Here is a 14,938-nt window from a genome sequence, read left to right as displayed (position 1 = left end):
GATTTTAAGACATGCCTCTCTCCCCACCCCCATTACCAGCTGCAGCACTACATGCCAGTCAGTGTATCTGCCTGGAAAGGGCAGAAGGCTGAGTCAGTATTCCCTGCAACCCAAGAGGGTATCTCAAACGGGTGCCTGATTCCCTTAAGCCCTCCCCTCCTGGAAGGTACCATACTGTGCAGTGTCTCTCCAGAAAACAAACTAGGACAAAGAGAGCCCAATTCCTGTCACTGCAACAGAGACTCTTTCAACCGCTTAATGGGCTGGTGGGAAATTCCAGAACCGCCTCACCCAAAACCCAGCTGCTTCGGGCAGTGAGCTGCCCTGTGAACAGAGCCTTTTCTGTGAAGCTGTAGGATGCAGCCGTTCAGGGATAAAAGGCTGCTCTAGCCTCCAAGGGGTTGGGGTTCGGGAGGAGATTCACTCTTCAGTCTCGGCTTTAAACAAAAATCAATACAAGGATTGTATTGATCTTCTAGGGCCAGATCCTCCAGCTGGTGTAAAGCGGCGTAACCCCACTGATTTCAGTGGAGTTCTACCTTTTTCTGTCAGCTGAGGATTCTGCCAGCTTTAGCACTCAGGCCTGGAGGCAGCATGAATTTGCCTGCCTGCGCTCTTCCATGTTTAGCTTATCAGGGACTCTGCCTAGGTTGAAGTGCCATGATGTATGGGGGCAGGGGTTGGCAGGCTGCCTTCATAGCACCTGTTCTCTCCTCAGACGCCTTTGACAACGAGCTGATCGTCAAAACACTCAAAGAGATCATGGAAGGGAAGACAGTCCAGATTCCTGTCTATGACTTTGTCTCCCATTCCAGGTAAGACTCCTGCTTTGCTCTACACCTGCTGGTCTGATTCTGGGGCGTTCCCGGTTAGCAGCATCCTCCAACCCCTGACACCCCCGGCAAGGATCTCCTAAGCAGAAACTACCAATATGGGGTATTTCTGTAGGAAGCGTCTTTATTTTGCCCACTCTTGTGTGCACTGTACATCACCCCAATGCTTGAGCTAAATAATCCACACGCGCGCACCCTCTAGGTTTTAAAGGGTGACAGCCAAGCACTCAAATCAAAAAATGTCAGAATGTAGGTTGTTCACTCAACCTAAAACGCGGGTGGGTGGGTGTGTGTGTGTGTGTGCGTGCGCGTGTGCGCGCGTGTGATCGCAGGCTATTTCCCACGGGATCTCTGCTTCATAAGGTGCTCAGGGAATACAGCAGGGGTGCATGGCAAATGAGGCTGTCATCTGCAGGACACCGGCCTCCTTCACTGGATAAACTGGAGGAGGTGTCTGTCAAGTTCCAGTGGGGCAGATCGCTGAGCATGATTGATTCTTGCAAGTAGCAGCTCTCTGGGAGAAATCCGCATGCATAGGGTGATGACCTTCCCCTTCACTGCCTAGTCTGCGCCCTCCTTTCACCATATTTTAGGGAAGAGAGTACAAAGCCTTGGGATTCCTGGTGGGTAAGCTTTGCTATACTGGGGTAGGGGCGCTTGATCCAGGTGTAGAGCCTATAAACCCCCGCCGCCCCAACGCTCTGCCCATCAGGGCAGCTCTTCCTCTTGTTCTGATGCGCCTTTCTTGTGCATGGCAGGAAGGAGGAGACCGTGACGGTGTACCCAGCTGACGTGGTCCTCTTTGAGGGTATCCTGGCCTTCTACACCCAGGAGGTCCGCGACCTCTTCCGGATGAAGCTGTTCGTGGACACAGATGCAGACACCCGGCTGTCCCGCAGAGGTGAGGCCTGTGTGAAGGCGCATCGGTAGTCGGGTAGAGAGATGCCACCTGGTGCATAACTGACCTGGGGAGTTTGCTGCTGGGAGATGTTGAAGGCAGATCGATTCCAAAGCGGGATTGGCCTGTTGGATCAATGGAAGGGCATCTGCTCTGACCCCTCACTAGACGGAAGTGGCAAGGGTTCTTGGCCTGCATGATCCAGGGCATTACACTGACCCCCAGGCAGCATCAGGAAACTCCTGTATCCCAACTGGTTGTGGGTTGTGTGGGTTTTATGCTACATGGAGCATCTGGCTTTGGCTAGTCTGAGTGACTGGATTCCAGGCCAGATGTTTGGTTCTGTTGTGGCAGTTCTGCTGGGAGATCTGTGCCTAGCTGCAGGGAGCCCTACGGATTCTCTTCAGTGAAGACAGCTGGAAGGCAGGTTCTCGGCCAGCCATGGGGTGCCAAAAGCAGTAGTACGGCAAAGCTGTTTTAAAAACTAGTTCCAAGTCCATGCCTGTAGTGTAGGAGCAGGTAGGGGATGGCGATGGATTGTGTAAGCTCAGGGACTAACTACAGGATGGTAGTCTCTGCAGACACTTCTCATGCTCTGGGTGGATACGGGGCTGTCTCTAAAGGCCTGTGCTAACAGTCTCTCCTTACAATATGATGGCTAGTTCCCGTGCACCCTGGAACTCCTCATGTGCCCCTGTGCTGGTTGGGAAAGGAGGCTTTAGGGGTCGCTTCCAAAACTGCTTTGCCTGGGTATGGTGATTTCTGGGAGCTGAAGGACCAGCTTGGATTCCCCATGCCCAGTGGGTTCCAGCTCTGAACGCTGGCCAAGAACGGACAGCGTAGGGAGCATCGCACGGCAGTTAAGCGTTGGCACACAGAATTTGGGAGGAGAAGGGCTTATGATGCTGGATTGTCCTTCTCAGCCACCCTTAAACTTTTGGTGTTAAATCCGCCTATTACTCCCCAAGTGTCTCTGGAGCAGAGTAATTTGGGGACTTCTATCGCCAGATGACCACTTCCTCTCTGATAGTCATGCTAATAGCAGGAGCTGGCCGGCAATGGAGGCAGGACTCTGGTGGGCCAGTGGAAGGACTGAGATGGAGGGAGGCCATGTGTTTTCCACCTGGGATAAAGCAAGCAGGTCAGCTGGGTGCTCTGGTCACTGGAATTGAGGAAACTCCCAGCCTTGTCTGACCCATGCAGTGTTGCTGTCAGCCTCAGCCATACCAGAACCTGGCTCCAAACACACGCAGCACAACATCACAGGGATGCAGTGCTGCGTGTGGTGGGCTGCTTCCACTGCGGCCTGCTCTCTTTGCCAGCCACTCTTCTCCTGCTCCTTGACAAGCTTCACCTCCTGACCTCCTATCGACAAGCTGGGGTGACTCTGGATGAGTTACCTAAGAACGGCCATGCTGGGTCAGACCAATGGTCCATCTAGCCTAGTATCCTGTCTTCTGACACTGGCCAATGCCAGATGTGTCAGAGGGAATGAACAGAACAGGGCAATTATCGAGTGGTCCATCCCCAGTTGTCCAGTTCCGGCTTCTGATTGTTTAGAGGCTCAGGACACCCAGAACATGGGTTTGCATCCCTGATTATCTTGGCTAACCATTGATGGACCTATCCTCCAGGAACTTAGCTGATTCTCTTTTGAACCCAGTTACATGTTTTGGCCTTCATGACAACCCCTGACAACGAGTTCCATGGATTTATTGGGTGTTTTGACAAGAAGTACTTCCTTTTTGTTTGTTTTAAACCTGCTGCCTATTAACTTTATTGGGTGACCCCTGGTTCTTGTGTTATGTGAAGGGTAAATGACACTGCCTTCTTTACTTTCTCCACACCAGGCATGATTTTATTGATCTCTATCATTCCTCCGTTAGCTTGGATTTTCCAAGCTGACAAGTCCGTCTTTTTAATCTCCTCATATGGAAGCTGTTCCATACCCATAATCATTTTGGTTGCCCTTGTCTGTGTCTTTTCCAATTCTAATACATCTTTTTTGAGGTGGGGTGACCAGAACTGCATACAGCATTCAAGTTGTGCGCGTACTGTGGATTTATACAGTGTAATTATGATATTTACTGTTTTGTGATCTATCCCTTTCCTCATGGTTCCTAATAGTCTGTTGGCTTTTTTGACTGCTGCTGAATATTGAGCAGAAGTTTTCAGAGGACTCTAGCCACAATGACTTCAAGATCTTTCTTGAGTGGTAACGGGTAATTTAGACCCCATCATGTTGCATATGTTTTCCAATGTGCATTCATTTGCACGTATCAACATTGAATTTCAACTGCCATTTTTTTTTTTGCCCAGTCACCATGTTTTGTGAGATCCCTTTGTAACTCTTCGCGTCTGCTTCGGGCTTAACTGTCTTGAGTAATTTTGTATCATCTGCACATTTTTACCGCCTCCCTGTTTACCCCTTTTTCCAGATCACTTATGAATATTTTGAGCACCACTGGTCCCAGAACGGACCCCGGGGCACCCCACTATTTACCCCTTTTCATTCTGAAAACTGACTGTTGATTCCTACTCCTTGTTTCCTATCTCGTAACCAGTTCCTGAGCTATGTGAGAATGTTCCCTGTTATCCCATGACTGCTTACTTTGCTTCAGAACCTTTGGTGAGGGACCTTCTCAAAGGCCTTCTTGTCAAAGGGTTGTTGGGATAGAGTTGCTTCTTCAGAAGGGAATTTCCTTTAAACTGATCCAGACCAATGACTTGAAGAGTCCCAGAGGCACAATTCACGACCCGGGCTTTATTGTACTAGGACTCTATTCCCTCGGTATTGTTTCCAGCCCTCTGCCTTGGCAGTGATTGGTGGAGCACTGCTGGCCATAGGCTGTGGAGGTGAGCTCTGCCTGAACTGCTCCAGAAGCTGAGCGGGGCCCTTGCGTAGCTCATAGCCTTCTTGAAGGTCTTGATTGGAGCAAGCACTACATGTAGGAAGCAGGAAATAGGTACGTATCATAGGAGACTGGCTACCACATGTGCACTATGACTTCCTGCACCAGAGGCTAGGCATTCTAGAGCAAAAAGGGACAACTCTTATCACTCATAGCACTGCTGTGTGGCTGGAGGTGCAGGACGGTGAAGAGATCCTGCTTTAGCGTCCACTACAAAACACAAGTTGCCGCATTGCAGGAGGGCATTGGGGAAATGCAAACAAACTGCTGTTCCTGTCACACTCATTGCTTCCTTGCCACCCAGGAGAAAGGGGGAGAGAGTGTGAATCAGTCACAGGCTGGATCTGTGCTGAAGACGATGCCACGCATTGCAGTCAGCTCTCACAGAATGCCTGAGTGAGCTGCAGTGGGTGCTTTGTTGCAAATGTAAGGCCTTAAAACCGTTTGCTAGAACCACTCTTCACATAGTGTAGGGAGGACCTTGGCACCACAGAGTCAGAGAGATTATGGGATGCCATCCACTGGCAAATGCTGATCGAGAACTTTTTTAAAATCAGTCTAAGGGATTTAGAGACTCCTTTCATATTAACAGATGTCTAAATCCCATATTCTTAGAGCCTTGTGTAAATCACGATTTCTCAGAGGACGTGGAAATTGTGAAAATGCCCCCAAATTATGATATTTTTAAGTAGTTTTATCTTAATTGACCAAATTTTGTTTGTAAAATTAATTCCGTGCAAACTCCATGAAATTGAACACTTTGTCATTTGTGGTGTCATGCATTTTCTAAAAATGTGCTTTACACAGGGCCCTACCTAAGCAGTCTTAGTACAGACAAAACAGGAGAGCAGAGTAGAAATCCGTTAAGGGACTTTAGGGAAGTCCCAGCCAACATAAATGGGTGCCTCCATGGCAGGATGAGACCCCTCTGAGATGGGTTTTCACTGCTCACTGAGAAAGCTAGATCCAAGATGCTGCAGGATGCCTGCCAACGTTCCTGTCTCTTCAGCAGCTGAGATATTGTCACTGCTGATGAACTCTCCTTTTTATACGCCCATCTTTGTCTCCTCCTTGCCCAGCCTGCTGCTTCTGCATGACTCGTTCAGAGACGTCACAGTACAGTCACTGCCAAAGAGCAGGGGGGAAAAGGGGGACTAGCAGGTGTCTCACACTGTATAAATATGACCTTACTAAACAAGTCTGTCTTATCCAGTGTTCATGATATTGAGGCTCTGGGATTTGCTGTCCGTCCAGTTGAGTGTCCCACCTCTGCAGATGGCCTATCAGATGTCCCACGGGAAGGTGAAAATCACCTGCACTTAGCTGACAGTATAGTGCTTTACATAATGTTGTTGTAAACCTGCCTGACCACTGTGGCAATTTGGCTCATGCCCTGAAGCATGAGATTTGGTTACCTCTGTCTTAGCACATGACTTCTAATGTTGGTCTGACAATTATCCAGTCCCGTTAAAAGTTCCAGCTACAGTTCCTCCCTGTGGTCAGAACTGAGAAATGGCCCTCACCCCAATGATAGCAACTGAGGAATGACACCCCTTCCTCCACCTTGAGGAAACTGAGCCAGCTGATTTGGAAAGGCCCCACTATTGATTGTCTAGGTGGATGTGTCGGTGAGGCTTACTGGTCTTGGCTACTGGAGCCCTGCAAGTCTTAGCCCCTAAAGGCAGCCATGCTCAGATCAGCTCTCAATTACCCTCTTCCAGCCCTTGCCATAGGTAAAACTCAGTGGCTGGGAGCTGTTCTCTCACTTTATCTCTCACCGGCTTCTAAAGCTCTGCAATATGGCTGGCTGGAAACCAGCGGGCCCATCGGAGAGCAGCCCCTCCCTGGCAGGGGATAAGACTCCTCCCTTTTTTGTGGGGGGGGACTGACCCCCGCCCCCCCCAACCAGTGACCAGCCATGTACCTATCTCAGCCAGTAATGGGATGGGGGACAGATCCAGTGACCTGTGTTCTGCAGAACTCCAGAGCCAGTGACTGCTGGTCCTTTTTGGCTGTAACCTCTGAACTGCAGAAACTAGGCAGGATGACGTCGTGGGATCCGGCGACTGGGTTGCAGCCCACTCATGAGGCATTACTGTAGCTAAGTGTTACTGTGGGAACCAAGCCCCGATTTCCAGAATCCAGGATTAGCACAGGGGCTAGAGCAGTAAACTTGGGACTTCGGTTTTTGTAAATCACACCATGTTCTTTCCATTGAGAATGGATCAGCTGCCAGATCGCAGAACTGTCCAGATACTGCCCTTTGCTATGGGGCTGATCATCTCTTCTTAGTCAGCAGGCATCTTTCCTGGGGCTCTAGAGGGAGATGCATCAGACCTGATCTCATCTTTGCCAGCCCCCTCCCCCGCCCGCTCTCACGTGTATATCAGACTTTCTGGGTGGGTCAAATCCTGCTTCAGTAAAACATATATACCAATAGAAACTAAAGACTGGCAGTGGGTAAGACCCAATTCCTGGGGCTACGGGGCAGGAGCCACGTGGAAGCAGGATTTGAGCCTCCCTTGTCATCTTGGATGCTCTCCCTGGCCGTCCTGAGGGTGCCGCACCTACTCAAAGTATGACAGCTGATGCTGTGGTAAGTTCAAGGGCGCTGTACTCCCTGCAGTTGTAACCCGTATGCTCAAGCACCCGGCATGCACTGCAGAAGAACGGCCACAGAGGAACAGCCCAATGATCTTGGCTTGGCCAGTGGCCAGAGCCATTTGTTTCAGAGGAAGGTGCAAGCACCCCAAAATGGGGCTTTCAGGGATAACCTGCCCCTGGGAAAGTTTCCTCCGATCTTCTGTCAGCTAAGGTCCGTTTTATGCCCTGGAGCATGAGGATCTATCTCAAGTGCCTTTGAGAGTCCATCTGGTTCTGGGCTCGAGCAATGGTTAATAAACTCCGTTGTGTTTGAAGGGAGCTGCAGAAACCTCCCCATGCATGGGATTGCATGTGACCTTCGTAGAGGCTTTCTCTCCCTGAGGCCAGGGAGCGTGGGGTGGAACTGGAAAAGCTACACCTCCCTCTTCTTGCCCGTTTGTTTGCTGCTCAGAAAATCTCTGTGCTGAGTTTTATCTCGAGGGTCAGCAGGAGCAGCTTGGAATGGGGCTGGGCTGGCCTGGGCTGGTCTCCAGGCAGGGTGGAATAAACGCCAGGCTTGCCAGGCCCATGGCCTGTGCTGTGAAGGGCGTGGCTTGGACCTGGCACTGCTGGGTCAGCTCCAAAGCAGCATGAGAGGCCAATGCTGCTCTGCCAGTGCTCTGGATGTTTGGTAGGCCGCTGGCTGACTCTGCCTGGCTCCTGGCAATCCTCTCAAAAAGCCGTCGGGCTGGTGCTATGAGCTGCCTGCTCTGTGCTGCCTTCACACACGGGGGCAAAAGTTCTTTCGAGCTCTTCCTAGCACTGTCTGCTCCATGGGTTTGCCCCAACATCAGCCAGCTGCACTGGGGACAACTCTTCATGTAAAAGGGCAGAGCCGCCCTTTACACCGGCGGAGCCTGACTCCTGCTGGGGAGGGGTAAAGAAACTGCGCTGGTGTGAATCTGTTTGCCTTGTCTTCACTGGGGCAGCTACAGCTGAATACTGGGATCGGCCAGGCCTGGCTCTCCTACCACCAGGAGAAGGTGGAGACTGCCCTCTCCTGACACATACCAGGATTTGGGGGATTGAGGGATAGGAATGGGCCCTGGAATGCCCAAGCATCATGTGATAGTCTCTTTTCCTCCCCCTTTTCTCCCCAAACTGCACTTGGACCAGCCATCCCCCAAAAAGGGCTAGAGAGGGATAGCAAGGCGTGGCTTCTACGCTGTGGGGAAACGGGGGGTGGGGGATAGCTTTCACTTTTCCTCCACTCCAGAGGTTTTGGTTAGGTCACCGGTCTGGTTTGAGAGGACCACACACACACACACACACACACACACACTCTCTCTCTCTCTCTCCTCCTGCACTCCCGCCCCCTAGAGAGGACTTTCCATTTACACCGCAAAAGCTGCTGTATAACTGTCAGCCTCTGCTTCGAAGCATCCCTGCCCTGGGGCCAGTGCAGGCCAGGATTGATGGGTATCTGCAGATCTGTGTGAGGGGCCTATGATTGGAGTAGCAGGGGGCTGCAGGTCAGGATGGAGGGGAGACCCCAGTAACGCAATGGTATCAGGACTGTAGCCTGGGACTGGTGCCCTGGGAGAACTGTGGAGGCACGACTGGAAAGACTGACAGACCCGCTGGGAGGGTGGGGTGGGGGACAGGCACAGCCTCCTGCTCCGTGTTGCCTGGCTCAGGCCTGTAATATCAGTCCCCTGCTATCAGAGGCTCATGCAACCAAATGGCGTTGAGCAGGGAGCCGACTCACTGCCTGGGGTGGGGCCTGAGGAGGCCACTGCTGGGTAAGTGAATGCGGAGCAAGCACCAGCCCAGTGGCGCCTGTGTGTGTGTGTGTGTGTGTCTAGGAAGGGGGGCGGGGATGTATGGGGTCACCTAATTGGCTCCTGACTGTGTTGTTTTTCTTCTCCTAGTGTTACGAGACATCAGTGAGCGAGGCCGAGACCTTGAGCACATCTTGTCTCAGTACATTACCTTCGTCAAACCAGCCTTTGAGGAATTCTGCTTGCCAGTGAGTAAGAAAAACAACCTCACAAGCCTGCTGAGAACTCCTTGGCTGGGAGCTCTCTTCTCGTGGAGGCCCGCTACGCCCTGCAGCAATATTGCTTGGCTCGGGGCAGCACCAGCCTGGCCGGTGTGCATCCTCTCCCTGCAGGCGCTGGCCCCGGTGTCAGTCGCTCCCAGCGGTCACTGCCCTGTGGCTGGGATTCCCAGGTGGATGATGCAGCCAGCAGCAGGGGAAATCTCCTGCTAGTGGATGCAGCTTACAGAGTGTGCTGGGACACACTGTTCCCATCTTGGCCCCTGCTCACGCCTTCTGGCCAGCCCAAAAGAGGGATAGGGGACTCTGCTCTGTGCTGCAGGACTTGGCCTGTGGTTCCCCCTTCTGGCTGGAGAGGTGCCTGGCTGTGAAGCTGAGGAGGAGCTTGCTGGGTGCCAGCTGTGAATGCCTGGAATTGGAAGTGAAGCGACTTCGGGTGCTGCCTGGGGAGGGTGTAGATGGTTTCGGCTCCCACGGAAGCCAGAGGGAGAGAAGTGGGCTTGGGAGATGAACACAAGGACCCTACGTTGCCCATCTGTCTCCCCTTTAGTTTAATGAGAAGGCAGAATTATTGTGTGGTGCGGTAGCACCTAAAGGCTTGAAACAAAGATCAGGGCCCCACTGCACTAGCCATTGTCCATGCGCCTAGTAAGAGACATCCCTGCCTCACAGAGCATGTCTAAGCACCACGGACAAGGAAAGATTTTTATCCACTTCTTACACAATGGGGAAAGCAAGACGCTGGGGTGGAGTGACTTGCCCAAGGTTGCACGTCAGTCAGTGGCAGAGGTGGGAGCAGAACCTAGAACTCCTGAATCCCAGTCAAGTTTCTTAACCATACGACCACCCTCTTCCTTAACTGTGTTTCTTTCCTGTTCCCAGCCCTGCAGTTTCTTCTCAAGCCAGAGAGGGAAGGGCTAGTACACAGCCTTGCTTTGCTCCACAGAGAGAGTTGCCTTAGTGGGTCTCTTGGAGATGCAAGGCCAGTTTAAGGGGGGGCAGGGACCATGGTTGGACTCTCCTCCCCGGCTCTCTGCTGTTCCACAGTCGTCAGTGGCTTCTGGGAGGGGTGGAGTGGACCAGTCATGGGAGCCAAGTCTAGCTCCATTCTTGATAGGATCAGGGGAGGGTGTAGCGGCCTGGCATGAAGAGTAGGTAGTTGGCTGCAGAAAGTAGTGTGCATTGCTAGGGCGAGAAGCTCTGTTCTAGCTAGCTTGGGGCGCTCTTCTCCTGCTCATGGATCTCCAGCAAAAAACAACCAAAGGTGCCACCGCCGCCCTCGTCTGCTTCCAGAATCTGCTGAGGGTCCTGCAGGGAAAGGAGTGCATGGCAGAGATGGCAGCAACATCTCTTCTTCCCCTGCATCCCTCTGATCTGCACCCCATGCCCCAAGCTCATGGTTCACAGGGCAGCTCTTCTACTTACCCACGGTGCGGAACCGGCAACCTGGGGTGGGCTCTGGCGATGCTGGTACTGATCTAGCTGGCTCTGGGTCAGACCAGCTGGGAGGGAGTCCCCGTTGCTGGAGTCTGACAGATTGATAACTAGGCAGGGGTGTTGTAGCCACGTCAGTCCCAGGATTTTAGAGAGACAAGGGAAGGGAGGGGGGAGAAAATATTTTATTGGCCCAACTTGAGTTGGTGAGAGAAACAAATTTTCAAGCCACCAGAGAGCTGTTCTTCAGGTCTGGGAAAGGAACACAGAGCGTCCCAGCTAACCACTAGATCAAACAGAGAGTTTAGCATAAGTGGTTAGCAGATGTTATCTGTTCGATCTTGGATTTAGCTGTGATGCTCAGAGCACCTTTCCCAGACCTGAAGGAGAGCTGTGCGTGGCTTGAAATGTTCTCTCTCACCAACAGAAATTGGTCCCATGCAAGATATTACTGTCCCCATGTTGGCTCTCTAAGATAATGGGATCTGATAACTGCCATTATTTAAAGCCATGACTAATTTCACAGTTTGTGGGGAGAGGCTGTGTTCCCATAGCCTGGCAACTGCCTCTGGGAGCCTCTCAGTGTAGCTGTGCTGGGCAGATCCTGCAGTAGTGACAACTATGCCACAGTTGGCTTAGTGCACTGGTTTTGTTATCGATGGCAGTGTGGGTGTCTTCGCTTCACTCCATGCTAAGTGCCAAGCCGGGGATGAAGCTGGCATTCGCCTCATGGGGAAGGTAGGCGAAATCAGCAGAGAATGGGATCCTGGATCATTAACTTCCGAAAAGATGCTGTAAGCGGCACTGAGGGAGTGAAATCCCACCCAAGCAAACTACTTGGCAGCCTCTCCAGCAAACCCCTATGCAGTTCAGTCCTGCCAGCTCCTGTGACCCTTACTGCGAGTCTGGTGATCTTTGACGGGATGTTTCCCTTGAAGCACCAGCTCCTGGAGTCAGGAGTTTCTCACATGATCACAACCTTTACTAATGACACTTTCTAGCCTCCGTGGTTGTAGAGAAAAGCCTGAAAACATGCTCCGCGTGTAGCCTAAAGCTCAAGCAAGCAGGCCAATGAAAAGAACCCAGAACATGTTTTTTTGAAGTCTCATGGTGGGTGGTTGACTGGTTTGTTTCTGAGGCCTAGCTGAGGTTGTGGTGCTCAGGGTTGCCAATGTTGGATTCTGGTGCAAAATCTTCAGAGGAGCAAAAGCAATTAAAATGCTTCAAGCCTGGGTCAGGTACGCGCTCTGCTCTCCCCCTGTAACGCAGGCTCTTTTCTCACAGACCAAGAAGTATGCGGACGTGATCATCCCCAGGGGGGCGGATAATGAAGGTGAGCAGTGATGCTCCTCTGGAATGGATGGAGAGGCTTCATGTGGGGAAACTGGCGAATGGGGCCATCGCTGTCATTTGGCATGTGGACGGGAATGACTCCTATGGGGCTGGGGGTAGATGTGAGCCAGCATGGCTCCTAGCACAGTGATTAGTCCCATGTCTGGCTTTCTAGTTCGGCGACATTATGCAGACTTGGTTGGAGGGCATGCTGTCCCATGGGCAGCTCCTAGATGCTCCCGGTCGCTGCATGGGCTGACACAGTCTGCAGCTTAATGTCTGAGCCAGCGTACAAGAGGCAGTAACTCAGGGCAGCATGGGAGCCCCCCTGTGCCCTGCAGTGTGAATGTCTTCTGGAATGAGAGCAGTTAAGGCGAAGGGGTCTTAGTATGTCCGAAGTACATATGCTTGGACAGCCTCATTAGAGGCAGAGCCAGCTCCTGCATTGGTGTGAATCAGCATAACTCCACTGACTTGCGTGGCTCCCTCCCTCTGTCTTGGGGAGAGGACGCAGAGCTGCCTGCATGCGGGAAGCTATTGCTCTGGGGTGGGTGTCACTGTTCTCTGCAGTGCAGGCAGCCTGGCACTCGTGGGCGTTCCTCCACCCCCCCCCCCCCTCCCCGCACTGCAAAGGGAGTTGGAAGTGGCCCCGTTTCTATAGCTCGGGACTCGTTTACACCGTACAATCCTAACACCGTCTTTATCTCCCCACACCCAGTGGCCATAAACCTGATCGTGCAGCACATCCAGGACATTCTAAACGGAGGACTCAGCAAACGCCAGACCAACAGCTGCCTAAATGGCTACACCCCTCCGCGCCAGAGGCAGCCCTCTGAGTCAAGTAGCCGGCCACACTGATCCTGGGCACTGGGGTGAGATTGGGGGTGGATGGTGGCTGGGCTCTGCTGCAGCTGATCTGTACGTACTGTGTCCATTCACTCGCACCCCGTATTTAAGAAACTAGATGGAGACACATGCCTTTAATTTTGTATATTGAAAATGAGAGAGGAGCATCTGGATACCCAGGATCTCAGATCCCGATGGGGACGCCTACCGCTGGCTTCGCTCAATAACCACTCCAGCACGGAACCGGCTATAAATAGCTATAAATACAGAAACGCTCTATTTTTGTGTAAAAAGAACAATGTAAAACTACTTGCCATAAGGTATTTGCCAGGCTTGGTATTGTTGAGGGCAGCCGGGACGGGAGCACGGGTGCTGCTGTGGTGGGGATCTAGTAAGCCCATTGGTAAGTGTGGGAGAGGGAAAGATGCACCAAAGGTTTCAGACTAGGTGACCAAATGGCTTAGGAGCCAGAAGCAGCCACCATATGGCTATGGGGTGGGAGGCAAGTTTTAGTGCTGGCCTGCCTAGCTTGTAATGCAACCCATAGCTGTTGTTTCCGTCTCGCAGAAGGGCGCTGGTTTTGGTTGGTGGGGTGGAGTAAGGGAGAACAATGGCTGAAACCTTGGCTGCTGGAATGATTCATTCCACAAAGAACTGGCTGGAAGGGGCAGGAGAATTGATTCTGAAGGGATTAAATTCTGGGCTTGGCTAGTCACAGCCACGGGCCCATCAGCATCCTGCCACTCGGCTGGGTGGCAGGGAGCACCTCACCCTGTCTGCCTAGGAGTGTGCCAGAGACTCCGCCCCTCTGGCTGGAGTTTGGGAGGAGGGCTAAGGGGCAGGCCTGGGGCCCCTAGTGGAGCAGTAGGGCAGATGTCAGTGTGCTCCAGCATCAGCCTTTGGCCAGCTGCCAGAGAAGCAAGAGCACTGGGTGAGAGCCTGGCAGTGCCCAGGCAGGGTGTGTCCATGCTGGCTGAAGGGGCCTTGCTCCTTGCTTACAGTGTCACAGAGGCCGTTCCCCAGCTGGTCTCAGGGAGAAGAAAGGGCAGGTGGGGGAGAAGCTACAGAGCAGCCCCTTCCAGGGAGCCCTGCTGAGTAGCACTATGCCAGCATGCTGTACCGTTGGCCTGGTGGCCTAGCTCTGAAGAGCCCCGTGCTGCTGGCACTCGAGGGGGAGCTACCTTGAGCAAGTCCCTCTGCCCCTAGAGAAGCCTGGCCCCATGCCCACTTTCTGCTTGAAGCTACCAGGGCAAACCATCAAGTGCCTTGGCTGGGATTCTGGCCAAAGGATCAGACTGCTGCCTTTGCCAGCCACTGGAATCTTCTCCCTGCTAGTACTGGGCACAGTGGCCTCTTTCCCAGGCCCTTGCATTAGCAGGGGGCTTGTTCACTCAGCATTGTCTGGGCACGTGCCCTCTCCTCTCCCCCCCATTACTGGAGAAGCAAAGGGCTGAGCAGCCAGTTATTGGGGGGGAGGAGGGAGCATGAGGCCCAACGCAGGTCCAGGGGGGTCCCTGGCCATTGGGCTAGGGGCGATAGCCCTCAAAATCATTCCAAATGGGCTGGGTGAGGGATCTGAGCTGAATTAGACCTGGTGTGGGTTCCCTACTCTCTGAGAAGGTGCTGGATCCAAACGTGCCTGTGTCCTGGCCACAGCCTGCCACTATTGCCTTGGGAGACAGTGCCCAGAAGCACTTGCTCTTTGCACAGAGCCATCACAGCTTCGTTCCCACGGGCTGTGGGCCGGGCCAGTTGGGAGTGACTCCTGGCTCACAGGTGGGGTGGACAGGTGTGCTGGGCCATGATCCGGCACTGACCACAGGACTTCAGCAGCTCAGTGCCACTGCACAGTGCTGCAGCTGTCAGGCACGGTTGTGCTTGAGGGGTTATCAGTGCAGAGGTAGGGACCCGCAAAGAGCCCCCTAAGGGAGGGCAGTGTGTGTGTGGGGGGGGAAATAGGAGCAATGGGATGGTTCTTCATGGTGAAAGAGCAGCAGTGGAAAGGGTCCCTTCTGCTCAGGGTGGGTTCTACTAAGAACAG

The 14,938-nt window shown here is 52.8% G+C and overlaps 1 protein-coding gene across 1 annotated transcript in view; it reads left to right on the top strand.

Annotated features, from left to right (window-relative positions):
• Window positions 1–14,232, top strand: part of UCK2 (uridine-cytidine kinase 2) — a 35,376-nt gene extending 21,144 nt beyond the window's left edge. Inside the window, exons 3-7 of the mRNA XM_067532435.1 lie at window positions 719–815; window positions 1,592–1,734; window positions 9,158–9,255; window positions 12,004–12,052; window positions 12,770–14,232. Coding sequence (XP_067388536.1) covers window positions 719–815; window positions 1,592–1,734; window positions 9,158–9,255; window positions 12,004–12,052; window positions 12,770–12,909 — 527 coding nt within the window. The 3' untranslated portion in view covers window positions 12,910–14,232. The remainder of the gene's footprint in view (window positions 1–718; window positions 816–1,591; window positions 1,735–9,157; window positions 9,256–12,003; window positions 12,053–12,769) is intronic.
• Window positions 14,233–14,938: the final 706 nt, after the last annotated feature.

This window comes from Emydura macquarii, unplaced genomic scaffold (assembly GCF_026122565.2).
Source record: "Emydura macquarii macquarii isolate MOO-44397 ecotype Brisbane River unplaced genomic scaffold, CSIRO-AGI_Emac_v2 contig_3287, whole genome shotgun sequence".
In the NCBI taxonomy this organism is placed as follows: Eukaryota; Metazoa; Chordata; order Testudines; family Chelidae; genus Emydura; species Emydura macquarii.
Note: the sequence above shows the minus strand (reverse complement) of the source record. Positions and strands in the feature narration are given on the sequence as shown.